The 13,968-nt window shown below is 41.5% G+C and overlaps 1 protein-coding gene across 2 annotated transcripts in view; it reads right to left on the reverse strand.

The window, feature by feature from the left end:
* Positions 1–13,968, reverse strand: part of zcchc7 (zinc finger, CCHC domain containing 7) — a 52,180-nt gene that overhangs the window by 14,748 nt on the left and 23,464 nt on the right. For both annotated transcript variants that reach the window (XM_005456848.4, XM_005456849.4), the window contains 4 exons: positions 7,335–7,384; positions 6,331–6,468; positions 6,063–6,233; positions 1,979–2,014 (listed from right to left, as the gene is read on the reverse strand). In XM_005456848.4, coding sequence (XP_005456905.1) covers positions 1,979–2,014; positions 6,063–6,233; positions 6,331–6,468; positions 7,335–7,384 — 395 coding nt within the window. The remainder of the gene's footprint in view (positions 1–1,978; positions 2,015–6,062; positions 6,234–6,330; positions 6,469–7,334; positions 7,385–13,968) is intronic.

Consider the following 13,968-nt stretch of genomic DNA (forward strand, 5'->3'; position numbering starts at 1 on the left):
AGTGCAGCGGGGAACAAAAAAAACAAAACGGTTTCATCATCCCGCAAGGCGACCGGAGACTTTCGTCAGCATGTTCTCGTTTCGTCTGTGGTTCAAAGTGAAACTCCACTGTAAATCATAGAGGCTCATCCGCCAAACACAGAAGCAACAATTAAACTCAACTCCCATCTTCTCTGCCAGCGTCTCCCCTGGAACTTCTCTGTCCCGCTCCCTCCTCCCTCTTCCTCCTCCTCCTCTTTCCGTCTCTCCCGCCGTGCTACCCTAGCGCTAACGATGCTGCCTTTTCATTAGACAGCCCCTGCTAATTAATCTCCATAGAGGAGAGTGACAGACCTCCCCTAACACACACACACACACACACACACACACACAGTCAATGCCAAGATATATGCAAACACACACTCTTCTTCCCCCTCTCTCACTCCCTCGTCCCACGTGGTGTTGGCAGCCCATTTCATGCTTTATCACGTCTTTTAATTGACAAACAAGCTGCTCTTTTCTCTTAGGCTGAGGTCTATATCACCCCCTCGCTCAGATGCACACACACACAAACATACACACATACACACACACGGAAGTAAGAAGCCAAGAAAACTAGTTATCTTTTGAGATTTTGGATAAACACACACAAACACACAGATATAAATAAGCAAATGCCTCCCCACTGACATATGGCCCATGTGACTGTCAAACAGTTTTCTACTCTTTGACACATTGTTTCTGTCTCTCACACACACACACTGATGTCACATGAGCACTTATGATGAAAGAAAAGGAGGAGGACAAGTTTCCCATAACTTTTAGTACTTCTTTAATGTTTTACTATATTTTTTACCCCCACGCTTCACTTACCTGCTACAGGGCAAAGTCAATACCAGTCACAACTGACTTATTGACTAATCACATGGCACCTTTGCCTCTATGAAACTCATGGAAACACCTCATTGATTTGCTAAAATAACTATCATTGCTTGGCTGATTTGGATGACAATTCAGAAATAAATGTAAGATCCATTACACTAATTCAGCAGTGGTGAGAGTAAGGCTTAGTGCTAGTGCAAAGTTTTACAATTCAGCACGTTTAATTTTTTTAGTCTTTTCCACTGAAAAATACTTTTTAATGAGCTATTAACCGATATGTTCTGCTACAATGTTGCTTTATATATTTTTTTAAGACAAATTTCAGAAGATGTCTATTTGGATTTGGCTTTAGCACTCCTCACTATCATCATTTTCCTTTTTTATCTTTCTTTGCTTTAACTGAGATTGAGCAGAAATCCTACATAAACGTGGTGCAAGCTAAACCCACACAAAGTGAGCGCTTTTCACAAATTCCCAAAGTTAATACATTTTGGGACTGTCCACTTAAAACCACTCGTTCTGCTGTTCTCAGGTCACCTTATTATATTCAGTAAAGTATTCAAACAAATATGCACATTTACAAAAGTTTCCACTTGTAGTCACTGAAGAAAAAAAAATGTCCGAACTAAATTAAGACGTATTTGGTGAAAGATTCTGTAGAAAACAAAAACACATTTGGTGTTTATTGACTTCCTGTTTTCACTTTTACTGTCATTTGTATGAATTCATATCACAAGTGAAAAATCAGCTTCCCTTTTTTTAAAGCGCTACACACGCAAAATACAAAGCTCAGAACTTTTATTTATGAGCTCAAGTATCGAGTGCGAGCAGAGGAGACTACTGAACACCATGTAAACCCTCGATTTAAAAGGTATACTTGAACTACAACCTTCTCCTTTCTCCTGCACACAGTCTGTTTGACTTTGGCATTGTTTCTAAAAAGAAGCGGGACCTTTCTAATTTTTCAGGACTGAACCTGATACAGTATTAGCCTCCTTTCACAAAAAAAAAAGAACTAATAACAAAGGCAAGACATATAAACTGGAGAAATGGAACGAGTGTGAAGAATGCTACTATGATACTTGCTGAGAGTGTTGTTTTGTGAAAAGATACTCACTGTCCTGTGGTACTGTCTCCAGATCTCTGGACAAGCCTGAAAAAGGAGAACACACACATTGTGTCATTAAATACCTTTTACAAAGCTTTGTAAAAAACAACAACACCTTTTTAAACTCCACCACAATGAGCTTCAAATCAAGTGCAGAAGTGCAGAATTTCAGATTTAATTCAAGGGGTTTTACTGAAGTATTGAACAAAGTGTTTAGAAATTACAGTCACTTTTATATATAATCCCCATTTTGAAAGGCTCAAAACTAATTGGACAAACTGGCATAATAAAAAATAAGAGAATAGTTTTATAGTAGTTAATACTTAGATGGAGACCCACAGTCTTATTTTTGCAGACTGTGGGTCTGTCTTCAGTCCTGCCTCCCTACGCTCTCTTTTTTTTTAGTTCGGTTTCCCTCACTGTGCAACTGGTCAGTTTTTTGCTGTTCGCTTTCCCTCACTGTGCAACTGGTCAGTTTTTTGCTGTTTGCTTTCCCTCACTGTGCAACTGGTCAGTTTTTTGCTGTTCGCGTTCCCTCACTGTGCAACTGGTCAGTTTTTTGCTGTTCGCTTTCCCTCACTGTGCAACTGGTCAGTTTTTTGCTGTTCGCGTTCCCTCACTGTGCAACTGGTCAGTTTTTTGCTGTTCGCGTTCCCTCACTGTGCAACTGGTCATTTTTTTGCTGTTAAAAGTTTTTCATTCCCTCCAACAGAGTTTTCACCTTACAGTAAACGTGTACTGGGGCAACTGTTATTGTGCTTTGGTGCTATATAAATAAACCTGAACTGAAATTAAATTAAATGAATCGAGTAAGTAAAAAGCATGCTCAACTTAACTAAGATCAGGTGACTCACTTGGCCATTGAAGAATATTATGGTTAGTTAACGTCTGCATTATCCTTCGGGTCATTATCCATTTGCTGTCCATTCTGTTTTGCAGCATTAGGCTGAATCTGAGCAGACAGCACAGCCCTGTACACCTCAGAGTTCATGCTGCTACTTCTATCTGCAGTTGCATCATCAATAAACACCAGTGACCCAGTTCCACTGACAACTACACATGCCCATGTCATCCATTACACTTCCTCTACTATGTTTGGCAGATGGTGTGGTATGCTTCAGACCACGAACTGCTTCTCTTCTTCTTAATATTTCTCTATTTCCATCATTCTACTGCAAGTTAATCTTGGTTTCATCTGTTCAAAGAGGGTTTTTTTAAAGCACTCTGCAGGCTCTTTTAGATGTTTTTTGACCTCCTTGTTCTTGAGTGGAACCAATGGTTTGCATCTTGTTGAAAACTCTCTGTTATTTCCATTCATAAAGGTGTCTCTTGTGTCTAATCTATTACTTCTTTTTAAGACTGAACCAGGTTGTAGACCTGACCACTCCTAAAGTACGTGCCTAATGATGGCCTCCTTCACTTGCACTGACAACACCTTGGACCTCAGATATCCAGTTAACAGCTACTAAAGCTCAACATTTGGAATCAACTCCATATTCTTTATCGCCTAAATTTGTTTAGCACTCAATTGTCCAATTATTTTGAGCCACTGAATATTTGGGACTATGAATAAATGCAGTTCACACTTCAGTCACATATTGATTGTTTAAAATCCACTGTGTTGGTGTAGAGACGCAAAAATACAAATAAACTGTCCAAAAACCTGTGGACCAAACTGCATTTATACCAGTTTACTTGGACTCTGACAGTGCACACAAAATCAGGACGAAACATTTTGAAAACATCAACATCAGATTTTTAAAACACAAGGGAGAGGTATGAAAGTCTAATTGGTGAGAGAAAAGACAAGAAAGACGATTCAGAGGCTGAATGGAAACTCCTGGCAGGCCACTCAGTCATTTGCTTGCCCGTCTAAGACCCTAAGTCTCTTCTTGCATCTCTCTCTAGATTCTGATCACCTTGATTTCTCAGTAACTATTTTCTACCCATGCGTCTCTCTGCAGTCAGTCACTCACTCAAACAGTCGGTAAGTAAAGCAGTCAGTCGTTTTGTCCCAGTGTGGCTAAAGCATTATCTCCGGGACTTCTCCACGCTGTTCCTTAAGCGTTCCAACATCCTTTCCAAACCGCCGCCACTTCCCACTGGGAAATTGAAAATGCCGCAGGCAACAAGATTTATCTACTTACATACCTACTGAGTCAAGAGAGTGTGTGAGACAGAATGAGGGAGACAAATTCAAGCCCATTCTGTGCAAACAGCACTGTTCAGTCACACTAAAGTTCCTCGACGAATTTTGTAAGATATATGAATTACAATCCCACTAAAAAGTCACTAATTTGACCTCAAGTGCGGGTTCAAATCCCGACCTTTAAACAGCAGCCTGTGAGAACAGTAGGTACTTTTTCAAGCTTAATGTGATCTGTTCTGATTTGAATACATACAAGAACAAATGTGAATTTCAACAGCTGCATCTTCCTCCACCTCTCATCTAGCTCTTTTCTTTTCTTCAAACAAACCACCCCAACCTCCCCCCCCCGTTTGCTCTCTCCCTCCAGACCGCCAGGGTAGTGTGTTGTTGTCGAGGGCGACAGGCGAGGCGAGCGACACACTCGCGCTCCATCAACCGTCTGTCTTTAATGAGAGACACAGAAAGGCCCAGGGGACTGAGACCTGACTCTCTTTCTCTCTCAAACACAGACACTAATACATACAGTATAATTTGTGAGTGTTAGAAAAAGAGGAGAAAAAAAAGTGATACGTTCCAAGAAAAAGGTAATTACAATACCACACAACTTTGCACCTTTGTTTGCTGTTGGAAAACAATATGCAAAAGAGTAGAATGAGATCAATTTGAGGATCTGGATGAAGAGGTGAAAGCAATGGGTTTAGAGATTGAGAGAAAGAGAGACAGAGAGAGAGCAAGAGAAAGAGAAAAAATTGGGTTATGTGTGTCCTGGCCTACACTCTCCCTCTGGTGTTCACCTGGTTACTCATCCATTACACAGAGCACAGTACATGACTGACTGACGGAGAGACAGGGCGCGAGAAGGAGAGAGAGACAGCGAGAGAGAGAGAGAGAGAGAAAGAGAGAGAGAAAGAGTGGGGTGTGAGGTGGAGAGACACAGACTGACTTCTTGCAGGGTTTTCCATTCTGTGGCATTAGTGTAAATGGGCAAGGTAATGAACACTGCGGTGGGATAATTGTCATTGATGGTCATTAGATTCACCCTTCACTGCCAACACACACACACACACACACCCATAGCTGGAATATGCAGCATGGCGGAGACATAACTAAGCTGTAATTACTGAAGTGTATCAATTAATGTGAACAGCAGCGTTTGCTGACCCCTGGTCACTCATTATTACTGAAAGCGAAAGAGGGAGGGAATGAGAGGTGGAAAAAAAGGATGATAGTGGAAAGAAAAAGTGAAAAATAAACCACATTTTTTGTGATGAAGGTTGTTTTGATTTCTATGTTCAGCAGTAATTTTTATTAAAAGCCCAAGCCGTAGTATCAATCTGTGGCAGTTCCGATGTTTTTATTATAGAGCAAAGTGAAGTTATGTAATGTGTCTACTTTGTATTTACAGTCATTCTTCATATATGCATTTTACCCCAAAACATGTTGCCTCCCTCAGCTGTAAGCATGTTTACATGCATGTGTTCAGTTTGGTCCTGTTATGCAGTTTGAGCTTCTTCGTGTCAAACTGGCTCTCTGGATAAAACTATAAGTGTATGTGTGTTTGAGCTCTGTGGTCTCTTACTTTCAGTGGAAGAAAATATTAAAGTCACAGCAAAGTGATACTTTTTGGGAAAGGCCTTTCCAGTCTCAGCTGGGCAATAGATTATTTTAGTTTAGAAGAGCCTGACTGACCTGCACAGAGCCAACACCTCAACTACATAACAGCTTTACAACTAACAACGCCAGGAGTTATTGCCCAACAGAAACAACATTCATCATCGTCATGGGAAACCTTCACAGAGAAATTAAGGATTCTTATAGTTCCCATGATTTTGGAATATAATGTTCAACACTCTGAAATGGGTATAATGTTTGCATATCCACAATTCTGGATCATCTAGTGCAAGTCTGACTTTCTAGTAAAATAAAAGTGGGTGTGATACTCACGTCAACATAGTGTCCCGTCATGTTGCAGCGACTACACTGTCTGTTCCAGTATGACTTCTCACTGCAGGAATCATAAAGATGCCCTGGCAGGCCACAGTTGTTGCAGTGCCTTTTGGGACAGTCGCGGGCTGGGTGGCCTGGAGTCCCACAAAGAATGCAGGGCGGCAACTTCTGCACATACACACACAAAACATGGTTAGAACCTTTATGTACTTATAAAATAGTGTGTAAGTGCTATACGAGCCACTATGTGGTGATCGGGACTCACTTTAGGCTCAGGACAGTTCTTGGAGAGATGTCCTAAATTGTTGCAGTTTCGGCAGTTGACGTTCTTATCAGTATAGTATCTGTTCGACACCCGCTGCACTGCTATTCTGACACCTTTTCTTTTGTTATAGATCTGAGCCTGAAAAACACAAGTTTAGTGCATTAATGACATCATGTTGTTAGTGTAAGGATCAAGAAACTCTGTAGCTATACGGGATGTATAGCCACAGGGTTTAGTGCTTGGTTTTTGGTCGATATGCCCTCATCATTCACTTTTCTGTCAGTTGTTGGTGTTAATTACATAAGGACAAAGCAGCTGCATCAATAGTTTTACAAGATGAACTCCATATTTTTTGCCAGCTATGAGGAAAAAAAAACACCTGCTACTGGGTCTAACTTATTGATGTTTACATCTAATAAATATATATTTGGAGTCAGATGCTTGTTTGGCTGCATTTTGTTAAAAATGAAGCGACAGCTCACCAACACTATGCTAACTAGGATATTCTGTCAGCTTCAGTGCTTAAATGTTTGAGGCCATTTCAATACTTTTGCTACAACTGAGTCCCTAAGTTGTTGGCCAAAGACACATTTTGTGTAATTCTTTTCTCTGTACACTACCACAGGGAATTTCACACTAAACAATCAAGATGGGATTGAAGGGATTTTACAGAAGTATTGCTTTAACTGTTTTCACTTTCATACATGGTGCCCCAGATGCTCACACATAATTGGACAACAGACTGAGCAGGCAGTTTCATGACCAGGTGGGGCCTGTTGTCATTTAATAATACATATGGAGCTGGTTTTACATGTTGAACTTGCATTTGGATTACTTTTACCAGAACTCTTAATAATCATTTCAATATAAAATAACAGTTAAAACTATATGAGTAATGCAAATACTAGCTTTTATGTTTATTTATAGTTGATTTTGATTGATAGAAACCAAAAACAAAACGGCAACAAACAGAAAGCACTTAAAAGCTGCTCATTGCCACCCACCTCCTTGTCTTTGTCTGAAACCAACCAAGTTTCACCTTCTGCATCAGCATCTGGAAGAGAAGAAGAAAATACATTTTAAAACAAATTTACAGGAGAAGATAATGCTAGGCTCTTATTTTTCTGTTATAAGGTTTATTAGTTATTCCTGAATGTAATTCAAACCAACACAAAAAAACCTGACATGAATTCATCAGTTATTGGGTAATGAGCACTTTAATACAAGAAAGTAAGTGAACAATTACAATTTGCAAATTTTAGAATAACAAAGGGATTGTAGTTACCAAGCATAACATGTTCACACACACAAGTCATGAGCCATGGTTTTTAAGAGTGCCTAAAAGCAATTACAATGGATGAACACTGCATTCAAACGTGGGGCTTTATATGACAAATGACTGAGGAAAAGCAAGAGGAAAATATCTTTTTTGAAATCTTTTCTCGCAGTAACATTAAACAACAATTGGAACAAATATTTGATAAGAACTGATAGATTCTAGTGTCTAGATCCCGCCCTAGTAGGAAACCCTGAGGAATAACTTTAGTTTCCTGTAAGAGAATGGCATGCATGCACACACACACACACAAACACACACACAGAAACTGACACAGTCGCAGCCCAGCACATCTGTATGAGAGTGGCACTAACAGCACCCTGAGGGAGGCCGCTGTATTCTCCTCAGGCCCACAGAACTGTAACTGACATCCAGAAATCGTAACATACACACAAACATACGCGCAGAAACACACAGACACGGGTATTCGGCATAAATTATGTTCTGATAAGCAATGACCCACACAGGCTGGCGTGCTTTCACACACACACATAAAGTCACACCCATCCATCGACCCCTGCGATTTGCTGGTTGACAGTCTTTAGCTTTTAGACAAATATACAGCCTTGAGCCATAATCAAATATTCCACACTCCTTTTTCACCACTCTCGTTTGTTCTTTCTTTTACTGACTCTATCCAGCCCCTTATCGCTATTCTGCTCAGCCCTCCCCTTCCTTTGCTTTTGCTCTCTCTCCTTGTTTTCTACCTCTCTTTCCCCCCCACCTTTCCTCCCCGGGTGAGCGGCTACGGAGGGAGGTTATCACCTCTCTTCCCTGTCAAACAAATTAAAATGGCTGCTGTTTGGATGGCGCTTCTTTCTGCCACGACCTTCACCTCCAAAAAAACCAAAAACAAACAAACAAAAAAACCAATGCAAGCAACCTAATGTCATCACATAGGTAAGCTTGAAATTTTGACTCAACATCACCTGATGGTCCACCCATAGCTGATAAATTTGGAGAATGACCTGTAAAGATGTTGGTATTACTTTATACCCATCATCTCTAAAAGGAAAAAATTACCCCAACAGACAGATGCTGTATTGCATCTTCTTGCTATATATTCATGATGCAGTGGTCAAATGTCAATAAGGTGTACAGCAAAGTGAATGGAAGTTAATTTAGGGTGAAAAAGAAGTAACTCAAGTGAAAGGTGGAGGATGGAGCAGGCAGAAGCAAATCAGAAAGTTAATTAACTGAAATGACACGCCTGCTAAAATTGAATGATAATGTATCGGCTTCCCTTTTTAGGGCTTTTTTTTCTCCTTAAATTACACAGATATCATCCACCACCATAGATGATTCCCAAAAGGTTGATTCTGTTCATCTGGACGTAGCGTTTTCAGTGGGAGAAACATTTTGTTAGGCATCCAAGTGACTTCTTCAGTCTCAGCTGACTGCAGCTTTCTCTTATAAACGGTACATTTGCATAATGACTGAAACTAGCACCACTAACAAAGAATGGGCTGTGAGGTCAGTTTCTTGATCATTAATATGTAAATTGTCATGACTACAGATCACCAAATACTGATCAATGAACACTGATCAATGGCCATGAGTATGATTCACAGAGTTGGGTAATGGCTGCAATCACAGCATTGAAAGATGGTGAAAGATGTAGGCCCCCTCCTCAATTCAGAGATGGTCTTTCCTTTTAAAATAAATGGCCGCCTTGTCTCCCCGCAGCGTTCCTCCCTGTCATTGAAAGTGTCCACTGGCCTGTAGGTGTGAACAGATTGCGGAGTCCTGGCCTCACAAGTTAGCTCTTCTATGTTGTGCCATCCGCTTAGCTGCAGGTTGTTTGGTTTCCCTGATGTATAAATCATGGCAATCCCCCTGGCACACCGTGTACACCATATTACTCTGTTTGTGTCGGAGGACCGGCTCCATCCAAAACCGTATGTTTTTCTCTGCTTGGGTGAGTTTTTCACCCTCAGTGTGGCATCCCTTCTCTCTTCTGGCTGCTTCTTCCCCAACCTTATAAACAGTACATTTGCAAAATGACTGAAACTAGCACCACTGAATGAACAATGGGCTGTGAGGTCAGTTTCATGACCATGACCATTAATATGCAATGATACCATTGATCAGTGGTCATTGATCAAGCATTTGGGATAACTGGCATTGAGTCTTTCACATCATTTTCAGGCACTAATTACCTTTTCAGGGTCATGTCATAGCATCTCGACTAGATTTAAATCCAGACTTAGATTAGGCCACTCCAAAGCAGTCTTGCTGGTGGACTTGTTGGTGTATTGCAGGCCATTGTCTTGACACATAACCCAAATGTGGTTATGTGAGCTTCAGGACGCAAACTGATGTCTGGACATTCTCCTTCAGGAATTTTCTGATAGACAGCAGAATTCATGATTTCATACTTTATGGCAAGTCATCCAGATCCTGAATCAAGAAAGCAGCCCAAGCCCATCACACTACCACCACCATGGCTGCTGGTATGATGTTCTTTTTATGAATTGCTGTTAGTTTTGTGCCATAATGGGACTCAGACCTTCCGAAAAGCTCAACTTTTGTCTTGTCAGTCCACAGAATATTTTCCCAAAAGTCTTCAAAATGTTGGGGTCATCAAAATGTTGATGACCCCCAAGACTGTAAGACTAATGTGAGACAAGTCTTTGTGTTCTTCTTGGTCAGCATTGGTTTTGTCCTCGGAAATCACCTGTGTATGCCATCTTTTCTTAGTCTCTTTGTGATTATTGAATTATGAACTTTGACTTTAACTGAGGTAACTGAGTTCTTTAAATATTGTTTTGGGTTCTTCTGTGACCTATTTGATGAGTCACTGATGGGTTATTGGAGTAATTTTGGAACACCGGACACCCCTGGGAAGGTTCACCGCTGTTCCATGTTCTCCCCATTTGTGGATAATGGCTCTGTGGTTCTCCCAAAACCTCAGAAATGGCTCTGTAACCTTTTCCAGAATGATAGATGCCAGTGACTTTGTTTTTCAGCTGTTTTTAAGTTTAGATCATGCCATAATGTGTTGCTTTTTAACATCTTTTAGCCTATTTCACTCAGACAGATTCTATTTAAATGACTTTTTGATTCAACAGATCTAGCAGTGATCAGGCCTGAGCATGGCTAGTTTTCCAAAAAGTGTGGTTAATCACAGATAATTTGTGATTTGGCAAGTGGGCAATTACTTTTTATGATAAGGCCAGGTAGGTTTAGACAGCTCCTTTCCCATAATAAATAAAATAATCATTCAGAAACTGCATTTTATTTTACTCAGGTTATCTTTGTCCAATAATAAAATTTGTTTAATGGTCTGAAACATTTAAATCAAGAAGGGGACAAAAACGTTTTCCCCATATAGTAACTTTATTCATTGGTTAGTTGTTTTAACTATAAATACAATGACAAAGCCCAAAGTAATGCCTAATATTAAATTGTCTGAAGAAAACAGTTTTTAAGACATCAAGTAAAAAACTAAATAAAGGCTCATCTTGAAAAAGCTAGAAGAAACCATTTTTTATTCTAATTTATCCATTTCACGGAATAGCGTTTCTATCAGTTAATCAATGAATCCACAAAACTATTTCAGCTCTCCTGGGGGTGGGGAAAGTACAGCGACAGATGACTGTTTTTAATTTTCTGGTTTGCTTTTGTATGTTCACTTCAGGTTTTGAGTATTTACATTTATTATGTCGTGTCAGCTGCATCACATTGTCTCCGTCTATGTACATCACTTTGAAGTAACTTATATTAAACTGTAGTAGTTTAGGGTGGGTGTGATGGTGGTGGTGGGGTGTACTGATCTAAGTGTGAGCATACTGGGGGGCCTCTGTATGAAGAGCGCATGTGTGTCACCGGTATCCAGCAGTCAATGGGGGGGGGAAAGGCAGGGGTGAAAGGTGCATGCATGTGTGTGGTGTGTGTGTGCATGTGTGTGAGCAGGCGTTAGTGACTCAACGAAAGTCATTCCCAAAGCGTCTCCCGGGGGGACTCCCCAAATAAAGAGCAGGAAGCTTTCCCTTAATCTAACCCCCCATCCACACACCCCAGCCTGACGCCCCCAACTCGATGCCCCACCTCACCAACACAACACACCAAATAAAGGGTGAAGCTCTTTGTCACGGCCGAGGAATCAAACACATGGGTGGAGGGGTGCTGGAGAGGAGAGGAAAAGAAGAAGAAGAAGGAGGAGGAAGAAGAAGAAGAAGAAGGAGGAGGGTGGGTGGGGGGGCTGTACACAGGGTGAAAATATGCTAATCAACCTTGAGGCCCTGTTCAATACCAAACCCTCGTTCCATCGTGGCCCAGCAGATCTGAAGGAGTCTGGAGCTCAAAAAGCAGATGGCAGCGACATCACCGAGCAGCTGAACGCACTCAAGAGAGGCCTCCGCCATGTTGACTGCAACTGTTCAATTTGAGCAGATCTAATGGCAAAGCATTCCTTACAGCCATCTTAGTGGTCTAAACCCAAATATCCTGAAGAGAGAAATGGTTGTTTAATGTTAAGAGCGCCAAGTGGTGCTCAAGTCATCTGCTATGACTCTCTGAAGCAGCTCACTGACAGCGTTTACTGAGGGTTCCAAAGACTTAGATTCTGCAGGACATCTCGTACATTATCTCATCACTCCATCGTCACGGGAAATGCAACACAATGACATGGAAGAGAGGGAGAAACAGAGGGAGAGATTGATCAGGGGAGAGAAGGCAACAGATGCTATCTGTCTGTCTCATAGGTACCCTGATTACTAGAAGATGAGGAGGAGAGGGGAGGAGGCTGCGTGCCTGTTCATCAGAGTCGGCAGAACAAAACAAAAGGGGTGGGGGGGATGTATGTGTGTGAATGCTTTAAATCTGTCTCTTCTACCAGTGAGAACAGAACGGAAGTGTACATGTGGCTAATGAACCATGAACACCCAGCTCTCCTGGGGTGACGCGCACACACACACGGGATGAGGCCCAGACAGGATGGTTTAAGTCTGATAAACCAAGGACAGCACTGAGAACATCAACCACACACACATCCTTTAATGTGGCGGTCGCCCTCACAATCAACTGCGATTCTAACCAGTTACCAGTTTCCTAAAATCTGTGTGTGTGCACATTCATGAGTGTGTGTCATATACAAGCTGTTCTCCCCTCTGTCCCAGCAACATCAAAGGCTTCAATGGATCTGCCTTACCCCAGTCTTTTTCCCTGTCCCGACACTTAAACAGGCATCCCAAGCCAGCCCGCCCATTATACAAGCTGCTGACCAGACCTATTAATACACCGAGGAGCACACACACACACACACAGGCACTCTCTCACACACAGACACACACTCACACGCACACACACACACACACAAAGGGAATGTGTAAGAGGTCTTGCCCCCCCCCCTCCCAAAATGGAGGTTATGTTTGATACCAAAGCGACAGGGCTGGATTAGCAACACTATACATGACAATGGTGAGGGTGGGTGGGAGTGTGCATGCTCTAAGTGTGTGCGTGTGTGTGTGTGAGTGTGTATAAGAAAGTGTTTCCTTTGTGACATCACCCTTGCCCTACAGCCTTGTCTTCTGCAAGTCCAACAGACATGTACAAAGCGCCACATTTTTAACTCCTCTCTTTCATTTGAGAGAAAAGTCTAACCAAGCCTGTTAAACACAACAGAATATTGGCGAAGATTTTTACTATTATGACTAGTATACAGTGCTGTGGAAACCCAGCATCGCAGGAAGAAAACTATCAGTCGATGTCTTCACTCCATACTGTGACATATTTTTGAACCAACATGCTGTCCTGAAACCCATGCTAGCTGCATGTTGCTAGCATAGCTAGCGACTGTATGTATTCAAACCTCTCCACGAATAAATAAACAATTTACAGTTGTTGGACTGACAGTAGCCTTTTGGAAAATTTTAATCATATTGTCATAAACCCTAGTGTGCAGATGTTTGGCACGTAGGGAGTAGATAAACAGCTGTACAACCACACTACTTACTTCAAATTCCTTTTTTCCAATCTCTACTTATCTCTCTGTTAGAGAGAGGTGGTTTCCATCCAAATGTAGCGCAAATGTTTCCACCCACTAACATTTTTAGATAAACAGCTGGTGGCACCAATTCTCCAGTCTCGCAGCGCATAAGAAGAGGGCACGTCACATGAGACGTTTTGGCTCAAAAGCACAAGTGTAATAATTATGTGAATGGTGACTGGATTCAGTTCAGGTATTTTCAGATTCCTGGTGGTGTACATGTTAGCCTAGCAAGAGTAGGCAATTAATTTACACATAGGACCACACAAGAATCTGGGACTGATTGGTGCGGCGCTCCATAAGAGTCCCAGTT

Source organism: Oreochromis niloticus, linkage group LG6 (genome assembly GCF_001858045.2).
Source record: "Oreochromis niloticus isolate F11D_XX linkage group LG6, O_niloticus_UMD_NMBU, whole genome shotgun sequence".
Classification (NCBI taxonomy): domain Eukaryota; kingdom Metazoa; phylum Chordata; class Actinopteri; order Cichliformes; family Cichlidae; genus Oreochromis; species Oreochromis niloticus.